This window comes from Chamaea fasciata, unplaced genomic scaffold (genome assembly GCF_029207755.1).
Source record: "Chamaea fasciata isolate MVZ Bird 193981 ecotype frontalis unplaced genomic scaffold, bChaFas1.0.hap1 SCAF_17, whole genome shotgun sequence".
NCBI classification, from domain to species: domain Eukaryota; kingdom Metazoa; phylum Chordata; class Aves; order Passeriformes; family Sylviidae; genus Chamaea; species Chamaea fasciata.
Window position 1 is genome coordinate 8,767,278 of NW_027094102.1, and position 27,902 is coordinate 8,795,179.

Consider the following 27,902-nt stretch of genomic DNA (forward strand, 5'->3'; position numbering starts at 1 on the left):
TTTAATAAGGAAAAAAAGAAAAAGAAGAAAGGCTGGGAAATGGCGAGGTGGGGGAAAGGAGGGGGATGTAGGGGCCGTATAAGGGGCGGGTACAGGGGATGGCAGGCGGTATAGCGGGGCGCAGTGCCGCGGGGCGGTGCGGGGCCGCTCCCGGTGGGCGAGGCGGGGCGGAGAAGGGCAGGGGGGGCTCCGGGGGGGTGCCGCCCACCGGGAGGGCCGTTCCCGGGGGATAAAGCGGGTGCGCGGCGCTGGATGCGGCGATGGGCGCGGGATGGCGGCGCTGGGGGCGCTGGTGAAGAAGGCGTGGAGCGTGCGGAGGTTCGTGGTGCTGCTGTGCGCGCCGCTGGCGCTGGTGCCCGTCCTGCTCAGCCTCCCCCCCAAGGTACCGCGGACGGGACCCCGGGCGGGCACTGCGGGATGGGGACAGCCTGCGGGGCACCGAGTGGGGCCACGGAGCAGGAGAACAAACCGGGGTCGCTGCCTCGGGACCGACACCCGGGGAGCTGTGGGACACGAGGAGGGGACACAGCCTGGCTTCTCCGTGCCACCACTGGCCTCAGCGCCAGCAGGGTTTGGCTCTCGAGAGGGTCACCCTGCCGCCTGCCAGGGCTGGACCACGGAGGCAGGGGATGGCGGAGTGTGGGCTGCGCAGCTCCTCACGCCTTTGCAACATCTTAAAGTGCAAATGGAGGGGACATCCTGCGGACACGTCGGGTTTATAGGGGGAAGAAGGGATGGATGACGTGAATTGTGTTTGTTTCTTATACAGACATTGAGAGGTGGGAGGATAGTATGGTTCAGCATCAGCTCGAGCTCAGTGGCAATAATTAGTGCCTCTTGCTGGTACCCAAGTGCCCTGTAGTTTTTATCAGTAGTGCCCAAGTGGCATCTGGGGAAATTGAGGCAAGACCAGCATCACCCAGAGCAGGGTTTGCAGAGCTGGGATAGAAAGTAAGTTCCCGATGCTGAGAGTCTGCCTGGCATGGCTGGGCCATCCCCTGAGCCATGGGAGTGGCAGCGGGCAGCAGTGCCGGCAGTGGGACAGGGACCTGCGGAGCTGTGCTGCTGCCTGTGCTGCAGGGCTGGGAGTGCCGGGGACACCTGAGTGCCGCCCACAGCGCCGTGGGTGACTCTCAGGGAGACCTTTGGTGCTGGATCTGAAAAGGCTTTACGAGTAAGATAAGTGGTGTTTTGTAAATGTGGAAACTGGTCTCCTCTTAAGGTTTGTGCTTTAGCATGTGATGAGCTGCACATAAAACAATCTGTGGCAAGGCTTTGGGGGCTGGAGGATTTTTTTTGGCTGTCCTACATACACAGCTCTTGTGCTGGAACCTCTGAGCCTTGGGTGGAAGTCCACGGGGCAGTGAAGACACTGTGGAATTTTGCACCGTTGACTTCAGCGCGAGCAGGATTTCAGCCTCATGCTGTGACTCAGATCCATTTGAGAATGACCTTTTTTTACAACGGAAAATAAGCAATGGTCAGTATGTAGTGAATATAGCATAGTTTAGGTGCTGTAAGGACACAAAGTTGGCACTTAGTTCTGCCTGTTCAGTGCTTGTCAGGTGAAACCTTCTCATTTGAGACCCAAAATGCACCTGTTAAAAATAATATAGATTGACCATTGCTTTATTTAGTGACACCGTATATTAAAAGAGACATTTCTTTGGATTTAATGTCACATTTTTTCTCTGTTTTATATTATTGGCTGAGTTATGAATAGGACTGTGTTAAATATCTGCCTCAAGGAGCAGAAAACACATTGCACAACAGGTACTAAATTCCCTTGCAGATTCTTAAGTGAATAGTTACACTTCTACATTCATTTTCAGTAGCTGGACAAATGACTTCAAGTGTATTTAATACCATCTTGTTTGACTTTGGCACTTGGTAGAATTGTGAGGTAGGATTAGAGAGCGAGGAGATGCACTGTATGCTAAGTGCAAGCTCCTGTCTGGTCTATGCAGAGGTTAATTGTGAGAACAAATCACAGATGAACCCAGCACTGTGGGAAAGGCCTTGATCTAGGTGCTCTGTGTGCTGGTAGAAGTGTGTAGTGTCACACAGGCTGTACAAGGATTTGGATGTTCAGGAAAGGGATTTCTGTCTGTGTACAGAACTAAAAAAATGTCTCTGTGGTGTGATGGTTCTGCTCACACCTGCTCAGCTCCTCCAGTACGCTGGTAGCCCACTCCAGGGTGCAGTCCATGGAAGACTCATGAACAGGGTAGTCTGATCAATGCTGTTTTATGAAAGAAAAAGTGGTGTTGGGAAAGTGGAAATGTTTGCAGCTGAGCAGGCGGCAAAGCAGGGATACAGCTGTAGTAATGGAAGAGGACCCTGGCAGAGCTGCTCTGCTGCTCACCTTGGGGGTCTGCTCTTCATTTTCCGTGGGCTTTAAAGCATCAGAGGTGGTGGCAGTGACACTGGCTGGTACCTGTGCTGGTGCCTGTCAAAACCTGGATGCTCACATGAGTGAACCAATGCAACATTCCAAGCAAGTCCAACTGCAGCTTCCCCAGGTCCTCCCAGGGTTTGGCATGGGGGGAACCTGTAGCTGTTAACTCCTGTACACAATTGTATCTGTTCATGTTCAGGGGTCAATGATTCATCCAGGGTTTCAACACTAAACTCTCTCACTTGTTCAACAAGAAAAGAAACTTGCTGTTGCATCAACAGGGGATTAAGTTCTGACGTCTGGAACTTGCCTGATCCCCCCTCCGTCCACAGCCCGAGCCGCGAGGGGCTGTGGGAGAGGAAAGAGCAGGTTATGCTTTTAACCACAGTGTGAAAACACCAAGGGGGAGGAACAGGTGAGGGGTCAGCAGGCAGGGGATCAGGGGTGGCAGAGTGTGGATATTGTCCTGGCGCGTGATGGCAAAGACATGCCCTGGGCTGCACCGCCTGGGTCAGGTGCTCTGTCCTGACACGGGGCTGGAGCCCGGCCTCTCCTGGGCAGCCAGGGCATGAGAGCTGCTGCAGGTGTTCAGCAAGAACTCAACTGACTGGGCTGCTGCTCGAGTCATTGGGAGCCTGTCCCAGGCAGGGCATCCAGGGACAGCAGGCTGGGGCAGGAGGAGCTCCTGTGTGATGTGCAGGCACTGTAACAACCGTGGTGCTGCTGAATGCTTGTGCATCTGAAACATGGGGGCGTTGGACAAGCTGGAGAATCCTGTGCTCCTGCCGGGATGGTCGGAATGCTGACTGGCAGGGTGCAACAGAAACTGGTAGGAGAGGAGAAGCGGTGAGGCTCAGCCTCTGCTGGTCTCAGGATGAGCCTTCCCTTGTGAGAATGTGTTTTACAGGTACCTCTGCAGTTATTTGCTGCTCTGTCCTGCCAATGTTAAAAATCTGTTCTCATCATGTCACTATTTACGTTCTCCCTACTGGGATGCTCAGCAATCTCCTAAGGGATTTCCACCAGAAAAAGCCACCTCAGCCTTGGTTTCAAGGGCAGCATTTCACTTGGATCTGGAGACCAAGAAATCTTGAGTTAAAGCTGATAGAACACAACAGCATGTGGATTAGTATGTCCTTTTTGAGTGATAGCCTATGATGTGGGTGCAGTGGGCTTTTCAGCGAAGCTGATGCCTAAGTGACATCCCCCTGGAAACACAATCCTTGGAGAAAAATCATCCATCAAATCTGCTCTTGCTTACTGGTAATAGACTCCAGTATCCACATCTTCAAGCTGTGATTAGAGCTCTTGCCAGCTGTCACTCTGCAGTGGTTTTTTCTCCAGATCCCTATGTGAGTCCCTTCACAGAGGGATGGTGACAGGGCTGGCACTGCTGCTGTTAGTTGCCCTTGTTTTTAATTGATGGCCTGTGTAGGTTGTGGAGAGGGAGGCTTGTGTAAGTGGTTTTGTCTACAACCTCCTTTCTCTTAAACAGAGAAAAGGAATTTCTGCTTTGTGGGTGCGTTTGCTGAGACCTCAGTGTGTGCTCCCCAGGCTGTGTCTGGATCAGTGGCTTGTGTCCATCACATCAGGCAGCAGAAGGAAATGCTCTGTGTGGAGCCACTTCCCAGGAGCCAGTTCTCTGCACAAGGGTCTGTGTGTCACCTCACGCTCTGGTTGCTGCTGAAATGGCTGAATATTTGTCCCGTGAGTGGAAGTGCCTGCGACCCCCCTGCTCGAAGGGCTGTGAATGATTGCAAAGAGCTGGGGCAGGGCAGGAGGGGCTGGAGGAACTGTTCTGCTGGAAGGGGCATGGGGGCACTTTTAATGAGCTGTGCAAAGAGCTTGTTCCAACAGCTTCTAATGAACTCAATGTCTACAGCCTCTTGGCTTGGTAACAGCTGAGGCAGCCAAATCTGCTAAAAGGAGCTCTGAGCAGGCAAATAGGGCCCGGTGCCTTCAGAAAACAGACTTGACTTCCTCGGTGGCCATAGAGCAATTTAAAATTAACTTGGATGTGATGGGTCTTCCTGGTTAGAACAAGGAGACTTTAAGATCTTCCAGAAGAAAAATTACATTGATTGCACTGGAGAGCAAAGAGCATGAAGGGTGTCTTTGTGGGCAGAGGCGTGATGCTTACGTAGACAAAAGGGATGGGAGTGGGTTCCTGCAGCCTGAGGGGAGCTGGATCCTGCCTGCAGAGCATTGCAGGAGCATGGACAGGCAGGTAACAGTCCAGAGAGCAGCCTGGCAGGAGAAATAAGTGGCTGATAGTAGGTAGCCTGATTTTACATTTCACATATGAAGTCCACCTCTTCAGTGTTTGTTCCTGGTGATTTGGGAAGGCCAGTTTCACGAAACTGGAAGCAATGGTCAGTTAAAAGATGAGAGCAAGAACTTCAGTGGGGAAAGAGAGGGACAATTGAAAGTACAATGACTACATTTTATCACATCCTCTGAGCTTCAGTCCAGAGAGAAGGGCAAGCCTGGCAAAGAGCAAGCTGGCACTGGGAGGATGTGAAAACAGCAATGCTTGGCTTGGGGGAAAGGGAAGTCTTTATTGGCAGGAGTCAATATTAATTGGAAAACATGACTGCATATGAAACATGTCTGCCTGATTCCTGCCTGTGTCTGCAACAATTGACTCAATGATTGCAAAGGTCTTTCCCAAACTACTTGTTTCTGTGGTTCTATGGAAAGAGATGTGGAAGAATTGAGGAAGAAATCCCTGGGCAGGGCGTTGAGGGTGGTGAATACAAGTGTTGTATTCTGTCGTCAGATAGACAGTGCAGAAAAAGCCACATTCAGTGAAGCATTTTTGTTCTATACCGAGCAAAGTTCTGATAGTGCAATCCTACAACATAAATATTTTACGTTTTTATTTTATATTACAAAAATAAATATTTTTACTGTGACAGTAACTAAACAGAAATTTAAAATTTCATACATCTTACCCTGGCCACTTTAAAATCTCTATGTTCAGAAAACTTCCACACAATAATTTTGCAAGGGCTGCCTGAAGAGTTTGTTGTGTCCCAATAAACTGGGTTTACTTCTACAAGCCCCAGTACAGATGGAGATCACCAGGGCTGCTGACCACATTCCAGGCTGATCTGTAGCCTCCCTTGGGAAGTATTAAGAAAAAAACCCAACCAATCAACCAAAAAAAAAAAAAATAAAGTGGGAGATCATAATATGTAATTAGCTCTACGCACCTACAGGGCTGGCTACCCACAGCCAAGGTGGTTAATGTGATATTTGTGTGTATGGGACATGTGAAAGTTGACCAGAGCAATGAAAACTCAACTCTATTTGTTGAGTTGGTGACTTTTTGCCACACACTCAATGTGCCCACTTTATCAGAGCTTCAGCTGTCTCATTTTAAAACAGAGAATTTTTTTTCCCAACTACAAAATTCCTCAAGAAGTTTAAATGAAAGTGTTTAATAAGCTTTATGTCATTTTAGCAGAGGAAAATAGATTCCCTGAAGCTTTTGCAGCTTTGTGGGCCTGTGTTACTGGGCCCTTTCTAGCCACTCTGCAAATAGCCAGCGGGAGCAAAATGACTCCACTGGCAGGGAGGCTGGTAAACAGGGCTTGGGTTGTGTCCAGATTACATAATGCTCGCAGGAGTTGGGTTAGTAGAAATCAGATTCACACATCCATCCTGCTGGAGAACAGGCAGTGAGCATGGTAAGGCTGGTAGCACAGTTACAGCTGTGACATGTGAGCACTCAGTGTTTTTTTCTGCTCTCAGTAGTTCTGTATATCACAGATAGGATGTTTCTTTATGATAGTAAAGGGATAAGAGGGCCTGAAAAGCTCCAATTCAGCCAAAATCTCTCTTGGTATTGGTATCAAGGTCCCGGAGGACCCCTGTCTGCCACTCTTTTATCTGGTTATAGGTGGTGGGGGAGTCTGTGTGGGCTGCTGGGGCTGTGATGACCATGCAGCATTCAGGAGTTGATGAAGAAACCCCAAAGTTTGGCAGTGCCAAGGCAGGGCTGCTTTGAGCACTGAGTCTGCCTGGTAGGGAAGCTGTGGGCACTTGTCTGATGGGGTACAAGGTCCAGCTGAAGATCCTGGTGTCCCTTTCAGGCTGGCACTGGGGACTGGTGGCTGTGCCTGTGCTCTGCCTGGGTGAGCCAGCTCTCCTTACCTGACCCACATTCCCTGCCAGAGCCTCCTTTCCCTGGAGCACCTCAACTGCCCTTCCTGCAGACTGCCTGCTCTCCTGCCCACAGGAGACAACCTCGTGGCTTGGCTTCCTCTGCCATAGCTCAGCAGGTCCCCCAGGGTGGAAAATCCCCGGTGCTTTGAGTGTAGCAAAGACAGGATCTGTGTCTGCAGGGGCAGAGGTCGATCCCAAGGCTCTTGAGCAACAGGAAGAAGAGCTGCTGCAGCCCAGAGCCACAAGAGCTTTCCTGGAAATCATTAAATGGCTATAAAATTAACCTGATCACAAGATCCATTTTAAAGTTCCTATGTGCCACCATGAACTTTGATAGAATTCTGTTGAAAAACATAAATGCAAAGCTGCAGGGAGGTACAAGAAGTAGAAGGAGTCTTGACAAGGATGCAGCCAAGGGATCGAAGGATAAAGATCATGTGGAGAGAGCAGCGAGTTCAGCTCAACCTGACCAGGGCCACCCTTGACCAAATCCCTAAAGGACCATTCTCCTGACATTTGTTAGCATTTATTGTTTGTGTACTAACCAAATACACCAAACACTGGGGACATCAATTAATTGACCTTTGCAAAATATTGTGAAATCAAAAAGCTTTCAGTTTCATATAGAGTTGGGTTCAGTTTTATTGATGACTTTTTTTTTTCCATTCTGAGGAAGGCTTGGTTGAAATTGAAGTTATTGCGAGTTGGTCTTGTTCCTTTTTCGTTCAATGGTGATCCTATCTCAAAAAGCTGCAATTTATCCTCTTTTAGGGTAGAATAAATTGGATAAACAGCACTATGGCTTTCTTCAAGTGGTTTCCAGTTGATCCATGTAGGTTTCAAAAATTCAGGAAAGCCTTTCACATGACAGTTCTTTCTGCCCTGTTTCAGTTTTACCCTTGGCTTTTGATCTCGCAGTGAAGAGGAGTTATTAGATTGATGCTGTGTCTCATTGAAGTGTTTTCCAGAACATTTTCCATACACAGGAGAATAAATATCCATTATTTATAATTAGTTTTCTTAATTGTGCATCATCTATTTTGTAAAGTTAATTAAAGCCTTCACTGATATGCTCTTGTATCATTGTTAAATATTTTCAGTTGTTCTACTCCTGTAAGAGCCAAAGTGTCTTTATTTTGAAGTTGACTTTGGTGCAACTTTCCTTGCAGGAAACAAGAATATTTTGCCAGTGGGAGAAAAAAATTATCCATATGGCCTTTGGTAATCAAATGGAAAAGAGCTTAATGAGAGCAAAGCTATTTCTTTGGCATATAAAAAGAACCAAAGTAAAGAGAAATTATCAGTTGGCACAGGAATTAAATCACTAATCTAGTGGCAAACATTTTAAAATATGATTCTTTATTTTTGTAAACTTTAGCAAAGCCAGGTTTGCTGCTCTGGTCCTGCTGACTTGGGGGAAGTGAAGCGCAGGGAGCCCATGAGAGCTGCCAGGGCTGAGTTGAGCCTGAGGGTTTTGCTTCACACACTCTCATATGTCATTTTATTGGCACTAAAATTAGGTCTGAAAGGGATCTTTAAATCCAGATCTTGGGCACTTCATATGAGGCATTGACACTGCTACAATTGATGTGTGAAAATAAAATCAATTACACTCAGTTCTGCTGAGTTCATGTTTCCATGCACACTGAAGTGCTTGCTAGCAGGACCCCCTGTGAATGCAAAGCCTGGGTGCTAAAAGCAAATCAGAAATTCTGTCATTTTGTCTACCTTTCAAACCCCCACTTGCAGATGTAGTAAACAATAAATCTATGTTGGTTTTGACCTCATTCAGCCCAGGCCTGGAGCAAATTGTTCATAGGTGAACAGGCAGGTGAACAGGCTGTGCTGTACCTGCTCTGGTGCCTGGCTGAACCCTCAAATGATGCAGCTGAGACCACATTGTCCCCAGAATGGAGCTCCCCAAAGTCCCCATGCTGTTCCCAGCCTTGGCAGGGAGCAGAGCCATCATCTCCCTCTCAGAAGACCAGACTCAGTCCAGGGGAGGAAGGTCCCAGCAGAGGGACAGGGGTGCCTTTGAGTGGGCATTCAACCTGCTCAACAAGCTGGAAAAATGATAAAATAAATAGTTCTGTGGCTTCCAAGTGATTCTCAGCAGTTATTTATAGTGCTGTGGGCACTCTGCCTGTGCTTGCTGACAATATCCCTGTTCAGCCCTGCCGTGACCAAGCCCAGCTCTGTGCTGGGCTCTCCCATCCTGGGTTTGGGGCCTCTCTCCTGACTTCCTTCCATTGCCCATTATTTTGGCCGTGGCTGTCGTGACAAATGGCTTTGGTCTAGTTTGTGCCTCCTGAGTGGATGGATGAATTCACCCTGTGGCGTGGGGGCACTGGGTTTCTGCCAGCCTTGGCCATGGCTGGGGTGACGCTGAGTGATCCTGCCTGCCCGCAGGAAGCGGTGTGACACCAGGGTGCTTGATTTACTGATTTCCGGAGGGGCTGCGATGGGTTGCCATGGAATGGATTCTCACAAATCTCTTGGGAGACTGTAATCCAAGAAAAGAAACCTTTCTGTGTGCTGCCTATTGCAAATGTGTGGAACATGCACCTCCCAAGGCTGTTTTTGCATAGCTGTGGAGAGCGTGGTCTGTGGAAGTTGGAGGGAAAGCACAAACATTAAATGGGTCAGACTCCTGAGCGTGTTAGCAGCAATGCCAGCCCTAATTCAACATCGTGGGACAGTTCCTGCTCTTCAGAGGTTCCTTGGTTAATGCCTGCAAGCACATGGGAAGATTAGGCAGTCAAGGAGGATTTTGGCTTTGCTGTGGTCTCAGATCAGTCCTGAACTCCTTACACAGTGTAGGACGGTAGATGTTTTTGATTTGGGAGGAGTACTGTATCCTTAAGGGAGTAACTGGAGCATTTTGCTTCTCTAAGTGTCTCCAAGTTACAAGATGTCTCTGTAGTGCCCCATCTCACTTTTCCTCTCCTCCTTTTGCAGGAAGGAAGATGTCTCTATGTGATCCTGCTGATGGCCCTGTACTGGTGCACGGAGGCGCTGCCCTTGGCTGTGACAGCTCTGCTGCCCATCGTCCTCTTTCCCTTCCTGGGGATCCTCCCATCTAACAAAGTTTGCCCACAATACTTTTTAGACACCAATTTCCTCTTCCTCAGTGGTTTAATCATGGCCTCGGCCATCGAGGAGTGGAATTTACACCGCAGGATTGCCCTCCGTGTCCTCATGTTGGTGGGAGTGCAGCCAGCCAGGTGACTATGGAAGCAGAGGGCTCTCCACGGGGGATGTGAGCTGCAGGTGCTTGGGAAGTGGCTCTGCTGTGCTGCTCCTACAGTGGGGGTTGTCCACACCCTCTTTTCTCCAGCTTATTGTGTTTGTTCAGCTGTTTGCCCCTGGGGCAGGGGAGCACAGGGAGAATCGTTTGGTTCAGCCCCATACTTGCGCTCCATCCAGTTTCAGGAGGGTCACAGAAATCCTTTTTGGGATTGGTTTTGTTATCTCTGCACATGAGCTTCTCCTCCTAATGTGTCAGAGAACTTGCCAAACTGAAGAAATTCAGCTTTTCCTTTTTTCTTTCTTTCAGACTAATCTTAGGGATGATGTTGACAACGTCTTTCCTGTCCATGTGGTTAAGTAATACTGCCTCCACTGCTATGATGCTTCCAATTGCAAATGCAATTTTAAAAAGCCTCTTTGGGGAGAAAGACACATCTAAGGACATGAACAGGGAAAATGAAGAAAACCAAGGTAATTGAGACAGGGCAGTAGTATAAGCCAGCTGAGGGTCTGCCCTGCTGCTCTTAAATCTGTCCCATTTTATTGACTTCATTGGCACAAATACCATGTTCCTTAGCTTGCAGCTCGATCTCAGGGCTAGTCCCACTTTATTGCACACTTTATTCCCATGGTGGAAGAATATTGGCAGAATTCCTTTTATCCTGCCCTTTCCTCATGTCATGCAGGAGGCAATGCTTATGAGTGGCCTGGAAGACCAAAAAGCAGCAATGCCCAGCCAACCTGCTCCATAAACCTGCTGCTGGCACAGGTTAAAGTCCAGCTCTGTGGCACAGTGGTGGTGGGATTTGTAGGGATGCTGTGGGGACAGCTGGAACCAGGGAGGACTGTAGATAGGGCAGGTGATGGGTGCTGTGTGGTGATGCAGGGTGGGTCCCTCTGTGTGGCACACGGAGCTGTTGTGTGCTTGTGACACGTGTGCTCTCCCTTGTTTTCCTGTTTGTTCACCCCTGGAACTGGAGCCTGAGCTGGAGGAGAAAGCAAGGACTCTAGGGAAGGCTGGCAGGTTAAATACCTATCTATAAAGTGCTTTGTGATTTTCTTCCATCTCCATGCTGCTGTTTGGGGTTGTTCCTGGGCAGGCTGAGGATAGGTGCGGGGTATGTGGCCAGGTAAGGCCTTCCTCCAGCCCTCTCTTCACAAGCCATTTACCAGAACTTTGGGCTTCTGGCAGACAGTGATGAGAAACAGCAAACCAGAAATGACATCCTGACATCTCCTTTGCAGCTATTGCTGATAGCTGGAGCAGTAGTCACAGCTTCTTCTTCTGCTTCTTCTTGCACTAATTAGTAATTCATCTGCTCTGAACTAAAAGCAATGGCTTCTTAGTTCCCACTGCGTCCTAAGGCAAATAAAGGAGTCCTCAGAAGAAAGCTTAAACATGTGCACACTCTAATAAAGATATAATTAATCATTCGTCATTGATGTTCAGCAATCATGAGATATTTGCACTCCAGGCTGTTTTATCAAGTTTGCTTTATGAATTTTTGACTGTTCATATCTATTAAAATCAACCCCATTGATTTCCTTGCTATAATTTCCTGTTCTGTGTTTTGTCAGTCTGCTTTTAACCTTTTTGTCCCCAGCCTCTGAAACTGACCGTGTAGTTGTGGCTGTAAATACAGTAGAGTTTGGGAACACATAAAAGAAAGATTTCTCCCCTTGTCCTAAACACTGTTAAGCACAGAATTAACATCCTCGACTCACAGTACTTGCAGTGGTAAGAGAAACCAGAAAAGGCAAGGGAGGGGCAAGCGGGTAGAAGAATGAATGAAGTGATGCTTTGCAAATATGTGATGGTGTGATGATGGGGTTTTTTTGGTTGTTTGTTTGAGATAAAGGCTTTTAAAAGTTATTTATACAAGTGAAGGAGGAACCACCTGTAAAATGTACATTTCGTACATCAAAATCCATATTTTCGCGTAGACTTTTTATTTGAACTTTAGTGTCCCAAGGTAGACTCATCCTTTTCTGTAATCTTTCTGAGTGGATGAGCAAAGCTGAGTTCCTTGAAGGAAGCCCTAAACCTGAAGTGAGTCAAAAGTGATGAATCTGACATTACACTTAGGAGTGAGATGTGCCGATGAGAAAAAGATACATTCATTTAATAGTTTATTAAATGTTTATAATCTATCTGAATTGTGATCTGTGCTCCTAAAAAGACAGATTCATCTGTGAAGGGAGCTGTATGTGGAAGAAAACTTGTACAATGGCATGTGATAAGATCGGTTTGCCAAATTACTTGGTTTCACAACATTGTGGTAGAATGTGTGAGGCTAAAAAATATTTGGATGATTAAAAATAAATAAAATATAAGAAAGAGTATGTGAAATTTCAAAGCATTACAAAAAAAAAACCAACTCAACAAGTGTATGGAACCAGTTTTGTGTAGGACTTTGCTTACACACGTGGTGCCTGAATTTAAGTGATCTCTGATCAGCTGGTGATACTTTTCCCTGATGAGAGAATCTCAAGCTTTCAATCACTTATGTCCGTGCACAACTATGTGGGCAGCGTGTTGTAGACCAGCAAATATTTACATTCTTGTGTCACTGCAGCTAAAACTCAGTGTAATACCTTGTTCGTTTTCACACACTTGGCTTCTGATGCAAGAGAGCAGGTAGTGAGGCTGGGTGGCTGAAGTCCCAGCTGGTTCTGGTGGATCAAAGCAGGGTTATAAATTTAACATCAACAGACATTGTTCAGCTTCTGAAACTTTCCTTTTGGAGGTGGCCCCTGCAATTCTGTCTGACATCTCCAGCAATAGGTGTGTGACAGACTGGAAGCTGCTGTGCCAGTGAGCCTGACCTCTCTCCTGCTTCTGCCCACTAACCCATCACTGGCAATATTTATTTCTCTGAGCACCTTAAATATCTCCAGGTAAAAATCACAAGAAAATATTTCCATCCTTTTTTTTCCTTCATGGAGAATATTCTGCAAATTCAAGATAAACTTCAGTGCTTGAGGTGTAACTGAGTCACAGACCTGGAAATTATGTCTCTAAAGGGATAGGTGGGAAATGTGCATTTTTGGACACTGCTGCCTGGTTTGACTGCCTGATGCCGGGCAGTGCTGGCAGGGTGTGGCCACAACACTGCTGCCTGCATCCCTCAGTGGGTGGAAATAGTCCTTTTCAGGTCTTCTCAACCTTTTAGAAACAGTAAAAAAAGTCATTAAAGGAAAAAATTATCTAGGGGAAGCATTTCTGCCTCTAAGGTATATGAGGTATTTTGATGAAATGGCCACAGAATTTTCATACTGCTTTGTGAGAAATGTGTACAGCTGGGTTCAAACTCTGTTATCTTTGGCCTTTTCTGACATATGGGCCCATAATGATTTTCAATTCCTTTTTTACAAGTTTCATAGGAAAAGCTCTGCAGTATGCCTGGCTTTCCTTTGCATGATAATCTTTGCAATCCTTCCTTGAAAGATAACTCATAGATGGTCCTGCCCAGATGGGCTGGTGGTCTGAGCTTAGCAGGGGAAAAAAAGTTAAAAACATTGAGGTACAATGAAATGTTTTTGCAGAGTCAGGACTGGGCTTCAGTGGGACTGAAGTGTAAGAGCCTTTGGGCTAAATCCATTGAGGGATCAACAGTCAACCATGGGTTAATGTTCATCCTTCTAATTACATCCCTTCATCGTGGCAAGGTTGGGATGAAAGCTCAGCATGTGTGTGTCCAAGCCAATTAACTCCAATTTAATAAATTAGCAATGTGTAAAACGTGACATTGCAAAAATCCTTGGTTCACTGAGCTGGAATGAGCATGGTGTCTTTGGCACACACGTGAGTGAGTCCAGAGACTTTGACCGCTGGCCTCTCTCCATGCTTTGGATTTCTAGGTCATGTTGGCTGGAAGGGGATTTGGGTTTGGGCTAAGAAGGGGTGCAAGGAAATTTGGGGATTGCTTGGGTGTCAGAACCGGGAATTGGGCTCTGGATGTAGCTGTCTGCAGAGTGCAGGGAACGGCAGGCACGCAAACCTCTGCACCCAAAACCACACAGAGAGGACAAGGAAAGGCAGCAGAGCCAGCAGGGGTGGGGAAGGGCCACCTGGGCTGAAGGTAGATAAAACTCAGAAGTGCTCCAGTCCTGTGAGGAACATGGGAAATGGGATTTGGTAGCACATCTCCCAACATCAGGAGGTCAAGCCCTGACCACAAATGCCGTGAGCCTTGATGTCAGATCTGGTAACAGAGAGTGATTGAATTGCATTTCCATTTTTTGATTTCTGAGTTCTCCCATGGATTGGTGTGGTCAAGTGGTATGAAGCTCCCAGTTTACTGGGACTGGCTGCTCAGCCTGCAGGGTCTGCCATTTGTGGAGAGGATGATGGGCTTGGAATGGTCCTTGCTGTCAGGGTGGCTTTTGCAGGACCTTGTACAAAACCTAATCCCCAAATGTGTCTCACTCTTGTCTTTAAAGAAGGAATTACAGCCTTATGGTGAGTGCACTAGATGTCTGCAGGGTGTAAAATTCTCACCCCATGGGAATGAAGCTCAGCGACAGGAAGCGCTCCTGCTGTGCCTTGGGGAACCTGCCTTGCAGATACAACAAGGCCCAACAGTGTTTCCTCCTAAAAATGACTTATGATTAATCGTTCCCCAAGAAAACCCACCCCTAAGTCATGACTTGGTAAGGGATGCCCTGAAAGTCTTGGCCGTGTTAGAAGATCCCAAAGGCCAACCTTTGGCAAAAGCTGGCAAGTGCCTGGGTGTTGGAGGAGAAGCTGGGTGCTGTGGTGGGGCTGGAGCAGTGGCAGGAGGAGGTGGGCATGTTCATCCCTGCCAGGTGCTCCTGACCCCATCCCCTTGGTGTGAGCTCACCTTTCATTTGCACAGCCCCTCCTCTAAAGTGGTAGTTGTTTCCTCTGTCCCTCTGTTTGGTTCAAGGAGAATTTTCTAGATGCTTTGAACTGTTTTAAAGTCCTCATCTTTCTTTTTCAGCATCTTTACAGCAGAATAAACTTTACACTGTACCAACTGAGATGCAGTTTCTGGCAAGTACTGAGGAGTAAGTTAACTATAAAGTTTGTATTAGAGAGTTGAGAGAGAATTATCCCCTGAGCTAGACCAAGTGTTAGGAATTTGAAATTCAATCATTGCAATGTTTTGATTATACTGAACATCCCAGTCACTGATAAAAACCCTCCTCTTTGTGTCCAGCATCCCTCTGCATGTCCAAATCATTGCAGAGGTTTTTTTCAGCCACTCTGAAATCATAGCCAGAGGTTTCTCCTGCTGGGGATTTGTGCCTTTGTTTTCTCAGGAACATCAAATATGTGAAGCTGATGATGTAAAACCCCCCAGGATTTACACACTGGCGATGGTCTTGCTTTGATAACAAGAATGGGGAGGAAGCATCTTTTCAGGAACACAGGAACAGATGCTTCTTTCGTCAAATCTATCGAATTTTAGTTATTTTTCCTTTTGGCAGTCCTGTGGACTTTATGCTCAGTGTTACAAGCTGCTGAGGGGTTGGGCAAGGCACAGGCACCCTCAGCTCCTATGGATGGGTTTGAGGGTGCTCTGTCCTCTGCAAGGCTGACAGGGTTCACCAAGCAGACCCCTCTGCAGCACTGAGCTGCTGAGGTGTCCTTGAGCACACTGGTAGCTTGGATTTCTAAAAACTGGGAAATTTCCTTCTGTCAAGGCTCTGAAGTGGCTGCACTGTATTTAAACCAGGGCTTTCACCGGATTCTCTTTTGGACTATTTTAAAGCAAAGATCTGGCAGAGGAGAAGGAGCTTTCCAGTGATGCTCTCTCGGATTTAAAGAAGGAGGAGGAATACAAAACAAACATATGGAAAGGTTTCCTCATCTCAATCCCATATGCAGCCAGCATTGGAGGTACAGCAACGCTGACAGGAACTGCACCAAACCTCATCCTTCTGGGACAGCTGAAGAGGTATGGGAGGCTGTCCTGGGAATCCCTGTCAATCCTGCAAGACAGAGACACGTTCTTCATCCCCGTAGGAAATTCCTTTCTGTGCTGAGTGCTGGTTTGGAAAATTCATGCCCTTCCAGAACGTTTTGGGAAATGAAGGCAGGGAGGAGTGCACCAGCCTTAGACTTAATAAGCAGGTTTCCAGCATAGCCAGGCAGGCTGTCAGCCAAACTGGAGCATGTGTGCTTCACCTCACTGATGCTTTTAATCCCATTGAATTTAATGAGACTTGACTCCATGCCTGCAATTAACCTGGGAACTGTTTTGGTGAAGCAGACTGTGTAGTGCTTTGTGAGCAATTATAGCTACTGCTGTATGGGAGAAAGAAAAATAATGAACCCACTACTTCTGGCCTGTTTTCTTAGTCATCAAAGATTCCTCCTATGTGCAGAGATTTGTGCCAGCCCAGGTGCCCACAGGTATTTCTTACTTTTGCTGACCTCTACAAGAAGTTCATACAGCCTGTCCTGGGCACTGCAGCATCCCTGTGAGGTTCATGTCCAGACTCTCCAGCAGTTTCTGTAACAGGATTTAATCCTGGCTGTTCAGGAGTACCTTTGTGTGAAGGCACTGGCCATCAGGAGAGAGATTTCCAGATCTTTCCTTGCAGGCTTGCACAGCTGGGCTGGGTGAGATGGGGGTGGCAGGGTGTCCTGGGACACAGGACACAACTCTCTTCACATTTCCTTATGTCCAGATAACTCCTAAGGCACAGGGATAGTTTTTAAATGCACAGGGGCAGGTTTGTGGGATATTTCACTGCTGATTTCAGATGCTTGTTTACCCATGAATGGAAGGGTTGCTTTCCCATCTTGCATTAACTTGATTTTTTCCCGTTTGCTTAGTTATTTTCCAGAATGTGATGTGGTGAACTTTGGTTCTTGGTTTATGTTTGCATTTCCTTTAATGCTGATTTTTCTTCTCATGGGATGGCTATGGATCTCCATCCTGTATGGAGGAATTAACCTGAGGTATGTTGATATTCACTATACATATATGTAGTCTGGTTATATTAGCATTATGAAACACATGTTCATCACGCTTCTCATCCTAAATCTACTGATATCACCCAGGATCATCTCCTGGAAAGTGGGGGAATTTACAGCTAACTCTAGCAGGCCTATGCCATAACAAGTAATCTATTTTTCTAAAGCAGGTATACAATAGGAAGGTTTTAAAGATATCTCACAGTTACATATACTTTGTCCAACTGAAATATGTGCACAGAGTATGTATTATATTCATTCAGTTAATTGTGTAATTTTTAAAGGTTGTTTTACTGCCTGACCTTGGCCTGTGGAGGGTAAATGACAGATTTTTAATGACAGAAGGAAAAGCAGGATCTAGCTTTGAAGACCGTGATAAAATCTTAGTTCCCCTTAAAAGAGACAGGATTTCTTCTTGGGGCAAAAACCTGGGTTTGGAACAGATTACTTCACAACAGGGCTTAATTTTACAACAACGTGTTAATCTGTAACTGAGCATAACATGTTTTTCCAGTAAATCTTTGCTGGACACATGCAACCCCTTAGTGCGCACAACCTAAAGCGATTGCAGCACTGCTCTGCTGCTCATGTGGAGACCTTTTTCCTCCTCCACACTCTCACAAGTGATAGTAACAAAGTCTTGCTTCCTCCAGGGACCATACAGAATTTGTAATATTTAGAAAAGCCTTTAATTGTTGTTTTGACTTTAAAATGCAAATGTGGGGAGAGGGGAAAAAAAAGAGAACAGATGTCCAAATATTTACACTGTCTCAGACATAGAGGGGAAAAAAAGATCAATGGGAAAGTTTTAATGCAGAAAATGCCAAAGGCTTGTCCTCAGCTTGCTGGTGGGGCTTCTCAGGAGGCTCTGTGTGCTGCCTGTGATGCTTGGCTGGCTCCCACTGCTGAGAGCTGTGCTGCTCACGCTGTGTGCCAGGGCATGTGTGCAGCCCAGCCTGAATTCCTGTGCCGAGGGCTGGGCATGGCACAGCCCCTCAGGTGAGGGCAGAGACCAAAGGCCCTGTGGAAGGCAGAGGAGAGGCAGAGGAAGGCAGAGGAAAGGCTCAGGGAACGTGATGCTCTGTGTTTGCTTTGGCTTGTTCCCCCAGCACAGGGCTGGCTGTATTGGGATAGCTGGGCCAGCACAGATACCAGAATTCCCCCGTGGAGGAGACACTTCAAAGCTTCACAAGTGCAGCCAAGGCTCCACAGGAGCCTGGTGGGATGCTTGGGCTGTAACTGCCTGGGGATGGTGGCTGGATTTTCTCTGTGGGCAGGTCCTTGGTGTCTGCAGCAGGGCAACGGGCAAGTGGACACTTGGGCTTTGCTTGAATCCAAAGGGCCTTAGAAGGCTGAGCTATGGGCTGGCTGAGCTGAGGCTGCTGTTAGTAACACCTCCTAAAACCCAAGAAATTAAAGAGCCGGGAACTTGGAGTGCAGGAGCTTCTGAATGATCAACCATTCATCTATATAGAACATCCAGCCACCATATCCCTTTGAAACAATAAATTAATTAAGGAAGGGCAGGGACCACGGGGATGGGCAGATGTGTCTGATACAGAAATTTGGGGTTGTAGGTTTAATCAAGGGCACAGGCAGTGTTAGAAACCAGGTTCAGTGTCATGGGATGTGGTGGGAGATGAAGTGAAAGATATGAATATATCATTTGTATGCACATGCTACAAAGGAGCGAACTGTGTGCAGTCAGTGCAGCCAGGCTAAGAGGCTTAGCCAGGAGCACATTAACATTCCCGGCCACTTAGAAATTCCTCACATTTTTGTTGATCCTCAGCAGCATCCTGGGATCACCCAGGAAATTACAAGTGACTTGAAAAATGAAGGGAAAGATTAATTTTCTGTGTCACCCTATTCCTAGTTATTCTGCCCAAGTAGGTAACTTGTTTGGAAGGAAGACAAGGAAATCCTGCAATGCTGGGACTTTCATTTGGCAATCACAGCCCATGCTGGAGGAAACAGTTCAGAATATAAATGAGAGGAAATTTCCTCACCTCTGCAGGGTCTCCTTTGTATAACTGCATAGACAAAGAATATATAAAATAAAGCCTTATTACCTTTATGTCAGCAGAGATTTTTGTTGTTAGTCTTCATAATCTGAAGATAATACAAAGTGGAGCTGCCAGAGACGTGCAGCTCTTTGAACCTTGAAGAGCAGGTGCTGGAGAAGGGCACTGAGTCCTGCATGTCCTGCACAGAAAATGCATTATTTCCTATGTGTCACTTAGGTCAGAGGCATGTAAAAATGCATGTAAAAATTAACTGTGTTTCTTGACAGGGGCTGGAAAACCAAAAAGTCAAATATAAGAGTGGATGCAGAAGCCCGAGCCAAGGAGGTGATAAAGGAGGACTATCAGAAACTGGGTCCAACAAAGTGAGTTGTAAAGTTGGGATAGAAATGAGAAAGAAATTAAGTGAGTTTGGAAATGTCCTGTTTTAAGAGTGGAGGACTGTGGGGAATGGAACTTTTTAAAGAAAATTATACCTGTATTTCTACTCAGTCTGTTTGTAACCTGCTGAACTTTGCTTTTTGCGTGCTCCAGCCTCCTCAGCTTTGCTAGTGTGAATAATTGCAAATAGCAACTTGCACGCAAATCTTCTGAAGAACAACATTCCTGTTATAGAGGGATTCATGCTGGGTTGTTTAGTTACTCTTTATGATTTTTCTACTCCAGGAGCAAACCCAGTTCTCTGTGTGTTGGGTGCTAACCAACGCAGGCTGGATTTCAAAGGTTTGTGCATACCCGTCCTGCAAAGCAGGAGGCATTTGCTGAGAAAGCTGGTGAATCATACTGTGGATATGAATCTTATGGATTGTGGATATACTTTAAGAAATCTTAAAGCTCCGAGAAAGTACACAGAAAGAAGTCAGACCCATGCCATAGAACACATTTTTTCTGAATAATTCCCTCAACTATGCTAGTCAAGCAAAGAAAGTCAAAGCTGGTACAAACTGCAAAGATGGGGATTATATTTTGGAGTAAGGCACCAGCAGAAAGAAACATGAGTTTTAGACTTCTGAGAAATTCCAAAAAGAGGGGGAAGCAGGAAAAGCTGAATATCTCCAAATCCAACGCTGCATGTGTCCAACCATCCACTGATATTCTGGGCAGCCAGGACTACTGAAGACTGTTCAAACTGTAGGGTTTATCCTTAAATGGTCTGTGTTTTCCCATCTGTAAAATAATATTTTCATACTCAGGACAATGCTGTGAATATCCAGCGATGTTTGTGTCGTGCCATCGACATTGTAATTATTTCTGTTGTGTGGAACATGGAGTGGTTCTTCAAAGACAGCTCTCTGTGCCTGTGCTGTAAATGAAAGAAATTGGTTTATTTGTTCCATTCAGTACATTATCGAGCAGCCTGCAAAATGTCTCTGAAAGAATCAAAGTCCCACTTTGAGATCTAGGAGTGGGAAAGTCCATTAAGCTGAGCTCTACCAATTTGATTAGCAACCCCATAACTAAAAATCAGTTCAAGCAGCCTCTTTCCAAGGGCTTGTATGCCCTTGCTTGTGCTCTGAGAGATTTTAATAGTATTTTGTGGCATCATCTTGGTTAAACCTTAACTCCACTAGATACTTAGTGAATGACATTGCCTTTTACCCTGCTGTTTGTCATGTGTCCGAGGGACAGTGTTTAGATTTTGACCTTGGAGGAATTTGTTCCTGCTGTCTCATGTATGATTTGAATCTCAATCATCCTTTTGTATTGCTTGAGCTGCAGTGCCACCATCCCTGGCTGGCATCCTGGAGGGGCATGGTCAGAGGAATGACCATGAGGAGCTGCTTGGTCCTTCCTCTCTGCCACACCCAGAGGGTCAACCTTGCATCCAACTGTTGTGACATTCCTGATCTCCATCTTGCCTCTCCTTAACGTCTTCCAACAAGAGAGTATTGCTGGCAAACACCAGCATCTGCATATAGATTTACAGTCTGTTCCAATGCTTCACTGTTGCTGTTTTTAGAAAATCAGCCTCACTTCTCAGTCAAGGTGCTGCAGCAAGAGCTGGATGCTTGTCCTAGCTTGGATCCACCCCTTTAGCACAGCAGCATTTTAACCTAATTTCTTTTCATTTCAGGTTTGCAGAACAGGCAATTTTCTTCTTCTTCTGTGTGTTTGCAATCATGCTGTTCTCCAGGGATCCCAAATTCATTCCAGGTTGGGCAAGCTTGTTTGCACCAGGGTAAGCCTTTATTTTCATTCCACTCTGCCATTTTGCAGTAACATTTCCAAGTCATTGACATTCCTGAGTTTCTGATTGTGTTGCTTAACACTATTACTCAGGTTTCCTGGAATAAATTCACTGAGCATCAAGGAGCAGAGCCAACTCTGCTGTTTCCCTCTCCTAGAGGAGCTGCATGGAGCTAGTGGGAAGTTGTGATGGTGTCTGTTTGATGCCATCCCTAGGATTTAATGTTGAGAATGCTGTTTATAGATATATAGATATATTGTATTTCACTGGGTTCTTTAGGCAATCCACTGTTTTCACCAGGGTCTGAAGACTGAAGAGAGATGGCAGGAGCTGATTCTGAGGGCTGTGCTGTCTTTGCCAAGTTTGTGTCCCCTGTGACAACCATATCTTGTGAAGATTAATAGATACAGTACAGCAGTTAGGGAATGCTACAGCTAAGAGGGTGTTTTTATTTCTTAAAATAAGAGACTTTCATAGTTATGTGGGTTTTTTCAAATAAAATCCTGGCTTGATAAGTGATTCATTAATATTAAAAAGTAGTTATAGACTTTTTCCTCATCAGTTAATAACTCCTTAAATCTAACACATGCTTAAGCTTTTTACTGGATGGAGCCTGCCTTTCACCTGAGAATTTGAGCATTTTGCAAAGAGCTCATATAAATAAGATGGTTTGGGCCCTGTCTCTCTTCCTCTCTGCAATAGGCTGAGGAATCTTGTCCTTATAACTCTGCATTCAGAAAATCTGAACATCAGTGTGGAGAGGATTAGATCTTGGTTTTTTCTTTTGTAGAGCAGCTTTTCTGGGGGGTTCACAGCCCATGGTTAAAATGTAGCTCGACAGGGAATTAAAAAAGGAAAGAACGTTGAACAACGAGCATTGTTCAAACCTGATGGAAACTTGTAATCTTCTTTGGTAAATCCCTGTTCTCATAAACTTTGTAATTCTACAGGCTTGTGCTTCTTACAAGTGTTTCTGCTGCTTTTGGACAGGTTTATCTCAGATGCAGTTACAGGAATCACCATTGTGATTATACTCTTCTTCTTCCCTTCACAAAAACCGTCCTTCAGGTGGTGGTTTGACTTGAAAGGTGAGTAGGAGAACCCTCCAGGCAGGGACTCTGGGCTTGCCTGTGTCCTAGCAGGGCAGGCATGGGGCAAGAAGCAATGCTATCCCCCCTTGGAGCTGCAGCAGTAGCGCTGGCTGTGTGGAGCAGTGTGGCTTGAAGGTGCTGTTTGATCCTAGAGAGGCTTTTTATTTTTTTTAGATTTTTTTTTATTATTATTATTTTTATTTGTTTTAAGTACCAGCAGAGGCTTAGCAGTCACAGCCCTGCTGCTGATGGCAGGAGTGACTCAGTTGCTCATGTAGCTGTCAGGGTTGGTGCCATGGTGAGGTGAAGTAACCTGAGATGGGTGTTTATTTACCATAGCAGACCTGGTGGTGGAACGGAGGTTTGGTGCCTGACTCCCCAACAGTTCCTGTCCTTCGAGGGGAGCACTGACCTCTGAGAGGGCAGAGCTGGACTAGTTGTCCATTCTCAGATATAGGTGCACTTCCTCAGTTTCTAGAATCATTTAGAATTTGAGCTCCTAAAGCTCAAGCTCTCCAGCAGATTTTGAAGTCTTGGGTTTGTCCTCTTGAGTAGCAATGAAATACAAATTTTAATTAATAAACCACTTGGAATAAGAGATGATCTGAATGTGGAGAAGTAGCTGATGAAGGTCCTTTGTAGATGATGGAGCATTGCCTGGGGTCTGTGGGAACAAAATAGCAGCTGCTGTGAGTCATGCACTCTTGTCATGTTGTCCATACACAGGAAGATGTTTAATCAGGCCTCCTGTGGATAAAATATGTGCCTTTTTTCAACAGAAAATTTCAGTCCCGCTAGTGCATCCTTCCATACAACACAGTTCACTGTATCATGTATTAAGAAATGGCTTTTAGGGGAGATGAGCTCTCTGCTGTAAAACTCACTGGCTGTTGAGTGACAAATGGAAATTTAATAACATCTTTGTAATTCAAATGGCAGAAAATTTCGTCCTTCATTGGACCCCCGTCTGTTGAAGACAATGTTTAGGTCTGTTACAGAGAGAAAATTAACCCGATAATAAATATTAAATCAAGAAAGCCTCAAAGAAAACTTTATTGCTCGAGTTTTTTTATTTTTTTACATCTGATACTAAGTTAAATGTTCCTTTAGTTGGCTAACTCAAAACACTCCATGTGTGTATTTGATCAGCAACTGATGGTCAGTGAGCTTCAGCACTGCTGTCAGACCCCTGATATCCTTCAGTCAGGCGATGACTGATGCTCCTCTTTGGGTGGGTGTTTGACACAGGCCTTTCCTCTTTGTCCAGCACCAAACACAGAGACCCAGCCCTTGCTGACTTGGAGGAAGGCCCAGGAGACGGTGCCCTGGAACATCATCCTGCTGCTTGGAGGAGGCTTTGCCATGGCCAAGGGCTGTGAGGTGAGGCCCACCGCAGATGCCATGTGGCATCATCCTGCCCAGCGGGGTTGGATCTTATCAGGGTGTCACTTGGTGATCTCATTTGGCTTTGGAAAACTGATATCAATGCAGTCACCACATTCAAAGGACATATTTCTCAACTCCAAGTGACAACAATACACAGCAGATAACTGAGGAGGCCACAACTCCTTGCAAGCTGCTTGTTGCAAGACACCCTAAGGACAAAGTTCTAGGAGAGGACCAGTTCCCGTGGAGGGATGCAGGAGGATGACTCCTGATTTTCCTCTCCCCTTCTGCAGGAGTCTGGCTTGTCTGTGTGGATAGGAGGCCGTCTGCATCCCTTGGAAGGTGTGCCACCTCCTGTGGCTGTCATCCTCATCACAGTTGTCATTGCCTTGTTCACAGAGTTTGCCAGCAACACTGCCACTATCATCATCTTCCTGCCTGTCTTGGCAGAGCTGGTAAGGTCATCCCATGGCAAGAGCAGCTTGTCCTCTGCTCTCTCCTTGCCCTGCCCCTTGGGTGGACAGGTTTGTGTTGGGTCTGTGCTGGATCAGACACTGGGTCATTTTTCTGCTCCTGGGGTGGCTTCAGACCCTTCAAAACCCTTGGGAGCAATAAGCCCTGATATCATAACCTGGACACTGAAGGATAATAATCCTTCAGACTTTATTGTGAGAAATGTGATTATTTATCACAGCGTGTGGGACAGGCCTGTGCACAGTGCATTGGCTGTTTGCATCCTTTGATTCATCTGTTGGCAGCTTGAATCCCCAACATCCAATTTCTGTTCCTTTCTGGTTTTCCAGGCCATTCGTCTGAAAGTAAATCCCCTCTATTTAATGATACCAGGAACTATAGGATGCTCCTATGCATTCATGTTGCCAGTCTCAACACCTCCCAACTCAATTGCATTTTCCTCTGGACATTTGATGGTCAAGGATATGGTAAGTTCCTTTAGATACATAAAATTATGAAAACAATCAGTCTGAGTGTTTAAAGAAGGGATTTTTCTGTATCGTTAGTACTTTAATATGTAGTACAATGAGAAGACAGAAGTCTGATACTGTTCTCAACGGTGTTTGAAGGCACAGGATGAAAGGAGCTTGTATGAAGTTGAGATTTGGAGCCACCATGGCTCCCAAATGGTGACAAAAGTAGTCTTGAATGTGGTCAGCATCCCCCAGCCCCCTGTCCTGTTCCTCTAGTGTCAGCAGCTCAACTTTTGTAGGTTTCTGGATGCAGGAAATTTTCCCCAGCTCAGTGAAATAAAACTTATGAGTAAAATTAGGCTTAGTCCCAGTTCCTGCTCACATTCCTGAGGCTAAACAGATGTTAATGTTTTTGATGGATCAAAGCTTGGTAAGCAGCTGCAGAATGGCCTTTGTGGCTTTAAGCCTGCTTAAAATGTTGCTAATATTAACAGCAATTAGGCCTTCCATTTTTATAATGTTTGCATTCAAATAGCTTCGTGCTTCACATGCTGTCAATGTCCAGTCTAAACTCAACAGCTGTCTTTGTATTTCTTTTGTAGGCAAGAACTGGGTTGCTCATGAATCTTATGGGAGTTCTGCTTCTTAGCTTGGCTATGAACACATGGGCCAAGAGCATCTTCCAGCTGGGAACCTTCCCTGCATGGGCCAACATCCATGCAGAAAATGCCACCTCACTTGTGACAGCTGTAGAAAATGTCACTTTAAGTGCACTAAATAAAATATGAACAAAGCCACCCCCAGGGAAGGACTCACTCACTTAGGACTGGGGCACTGGAATCGTCAGAGTTTGCACAGGAGGAAAAGCCACGTGGCCACTCACACTGTGTGGGACCTTCTGGTTTAATTTTATTTTTAGAAATTCTGGTCAGTGTCACAACATCCATTTGTTATTTTCTCTGGAGATCTTTCCCCACCTTTTGCAGGTACAAATCTGACTCTCCCAGAGTCCTTCTGGTACAGGTGGTTGTTAACTGGACAACCTGTAATCCTGGAGCATCTTTGGGTAGATGCTTGTTCCCTCATGAGAGCAGGCGAGCCTTGCTGCTCCAGCTTCTGATACCCTACCTCGTTTTGGAAAGCAGCCCTGGCAACAGGGTGGAGGCAACTGGATTTTTTATGTGCAGCCCAATGTGAGTGAGTGTATCAGAATCTGGCCGGGGAGAGGGCGGCGTGGCCAGGGGCTTCTGGCAGGGTGTAGGGCTGGGGTCTCATTGCCATCTCATGAGTAATTCTCTCATGGAGGGTGAAGACTATTTCTTCAGGTTTGTGTGTGAAGGGGTGGCTCAGAAGATGTGTCGGTAGGACTCGGTGCATTGCTCCATGCTTTGGAAACTGGGAGGCCACAGTTTGTTTCCAAACATGTTCAATGTTTTGCAAACCTGGGACAGCGATGGCTGCCTGGCTCTTTGCACTGAGTACACGGATGGGGCTTGGGGACCAAATTAATTTCTGTTATAACTTTGGACATGGGTGGTGTTTCACCGTCGGTAACTGTGGCCAGTCTTAGGTTTGTGAGATTGACTCACTCACAAATGGCCCTCTGAGTCACAGGTCAGTGGACAAGTTGCATTGGAATATTATTGACATTTCTTAAAAATAGGCTTTGATTCTTAACGTCTTTCTAAATCAGATTGCTTGGGTACTTTCAATGAAAGCATTTCAAATTGACTGTGATTTTAATCACCATTTTATCCGATTATTTTTATTTTATTTTCTGTAAGATTATAAAATGTTAAATCATCAGTCATTGAAATAGATGATTGAATGATAAAGGATCTGATTCTTGCTTTATGGAAGGTGAGTGACTGGATCCCTATGCTGAGACTGGTTTCTCTGACAATGTGAACTGGTGGAGCTGACAAGATGAACTGGCCCAGGGTAGGGATCCAGTGCATCCCCTGCTCCTGTGCTGCTGATAACCCCCAGGGCCAGGTGGGAGGGCTGGCAGGGAGATGTTCACCAGCCACAGCTGCTGCTGCAGGGGTTACCCTGTGGGATTTACCTCGGGGTGATGTGGCAGGTGGGAACTCAACCGGGTTGATCTGAAATCGCCAAAAGCAATTGAATGTGGAACTTCGATCAATCAAGTTAAAAAAAAAAAATCCTTAATGTTCAAACAAAATCCTTAATGATTGTGGAAAACTTAAAATAAAGCACGTTGGTTAGCATGTCACATGGTCCTGTTTGCTCTGTAGTTTGAGAGGAGAAAAGCAAAGCCCGAGCCTCCCCCTGCTCCAGCTCCATCCCTGATTTGGGCAGTGGCTCCCCAGGAGGAGCAGGAGGGCAGTGCAGTCCTGTTAAACAGCGGAGCAATGGGAAAACCCCTGGCCCAGCATCTCAGGGCTGCTCTGCTAAAGAGCCTTTGAGCATTCCCCAAATCCCTGTTCTGCTTGGCTGTGCTGGGTTCGGGCACTGTCATTCTGCTTGGATGCTCCTCACCATGCCTTAGCAAAGACGGGCTGAATGGGAAGGGAAAATTGCTCCCTGCAGTTTGCTTTCTCAGCCAGCTGTCCGTGAACAGCACGGGATTGCTGTCCCGGGCCAGGGAACAGGGAACAGGCTGTGCTGCAGGAAGGAGCCCCGCGGTCCCACTGCCCGGCGCCGCTGGAGCCGCCGCTGCTGCTGCAGGGGATCCTCGTCAGCCGTGGGACAGACCTGCACTGTCCCTGCAGCCTGGGGGACAGGCCCCAAGGGCTTTGGGACCATCCAGTTCTGAGGGGTAACATCCAGTCCAGCTCCCTTGCAGATGTTGGGGTCGCAGGTTTGTTTATGGTCTCAGCTCTGACTTGGTGCGTCCTCGGTGATCCAGTCCAGGATGGTTTTCCTTGGGCTTGGAAGCAGAGATGAGACCACAGAGCTTGTGTAGAGGTCTCCAAAAATCACTTCCACATGCCTGTGGCACTGTCTATCCAAGGATCAGGAAGTATTTCACAAATGCTGGCAGGGCAGGGTTGTGATCTCTGTGCCAACGTGAGAAACTGAGGCAGAGAGGGGACCAGTGTCTTACCCAAAGTCCACAAAGAGGCCTTGGCATACATGGGAAAGGTGTAAGAAGCACCTGGATCCTAAACCTCTTTAGTCCAAGACCTGTTTGCAGCCCCTGGGATCCCAGGGCTCCCCAGAGGATTTGATTCAAGGCATGTGGACAACAGCTTTACTTAATTCTGCTCTTTTATACCCAGGCATCTGTGAGAGTAGGACTACTCTGGCATGCTTGAGTTTTAATTATTTTTTTAAAGCAGAGATTTTAAGATTTAGTATTTCTGGGGTTCAAAGGTGAACAGGCCTGCATGAATAATTTCTGATTCTATTTGCTGCTGCTAGTAGTAAGATTTGCCAAAAGCAGGTTATAATGGCAAGTCAACCCCATTAGTCTTGAAGGGTCTGTGATATGTGGAGAGATATGAAAATTCCCATGAAAGGATATCTCAAGTGCAGTAGTAACCTTCTATAACTTT

General features: G+C 46.3%; 1 protein-coding gene across 2 annotated transcripts; it reads left to right on the forward strand.

Moving 5' to 3' along the window:
- SLC13A3 (solute carrier family 13 member 3) lies at positions 1 to 26,612 on the forward strand. Of its 2 annotated transcripts, none has more exons than XM_066198851.1 (13): positions 1 to 47; positions 9,527 to 9,792; positions 10,125 to 10,288; positions 14,782 to 14,848; positions 15,556 to 15,741; positions 16,626 to 16,751; positions 19,060 to 19,155; positions 20,865 to 20,969; positions 21,969 to 22,066; positions 23,337 to 23,449; positions 23,749 to 23,910; positions 24,259 to 24,396; positions 24,984 to 26,612. In XM_066198851.1, exons 2-13 carry the CDS (start codon positions 9,557 to 9,559, stop codon positions 25,167 to 25,169), a joined length of 1,677 nt encoding a protein of 558 aa, XP_066054948.1. In that variant the 5' UTR covers positions 1 to 47; positions 9,527 to 9,556; the 3' UTR covers positions 25,170 to 26,612. The 2 variants fall into 2 exon arrangements, with proteins under 2 accessions (XP_066054948.1, XP_066054947.1); XM_066198850.1 differs by lacking the exon at positions 1 to 47 and adding an exon at positions 272 to 382.
- Positions 26,613 to 27,902: the final 1,290 nt, after the last annotated feature.

Excerpts from the sequence above, each read along its gene's own strand:
- SLC13A3 (XM_066198850.1), top strand. The coding sequence starts at position 272 with ATGGCGGCGCTGGGGGCGCTGGTGAAGAAGGCGTGGAGCGTGCGGAGG. Across the intron at positions 383-9,526 it reads TGCTCAGCCTCCCCCCCAAG|GAAGGAAGATGTCTCTATGT; the intron begins GTACCGCGGACG and ends CTCCTTTTGCAG. Across the intron at positions 24,397-24,983 it reads ATTTGATGGTCAAGGATATG|GCAAGAACTGGGTTGCTCAT; the intron begins GTAAGTTCCTTT and ends TTTCTTTTGTAG.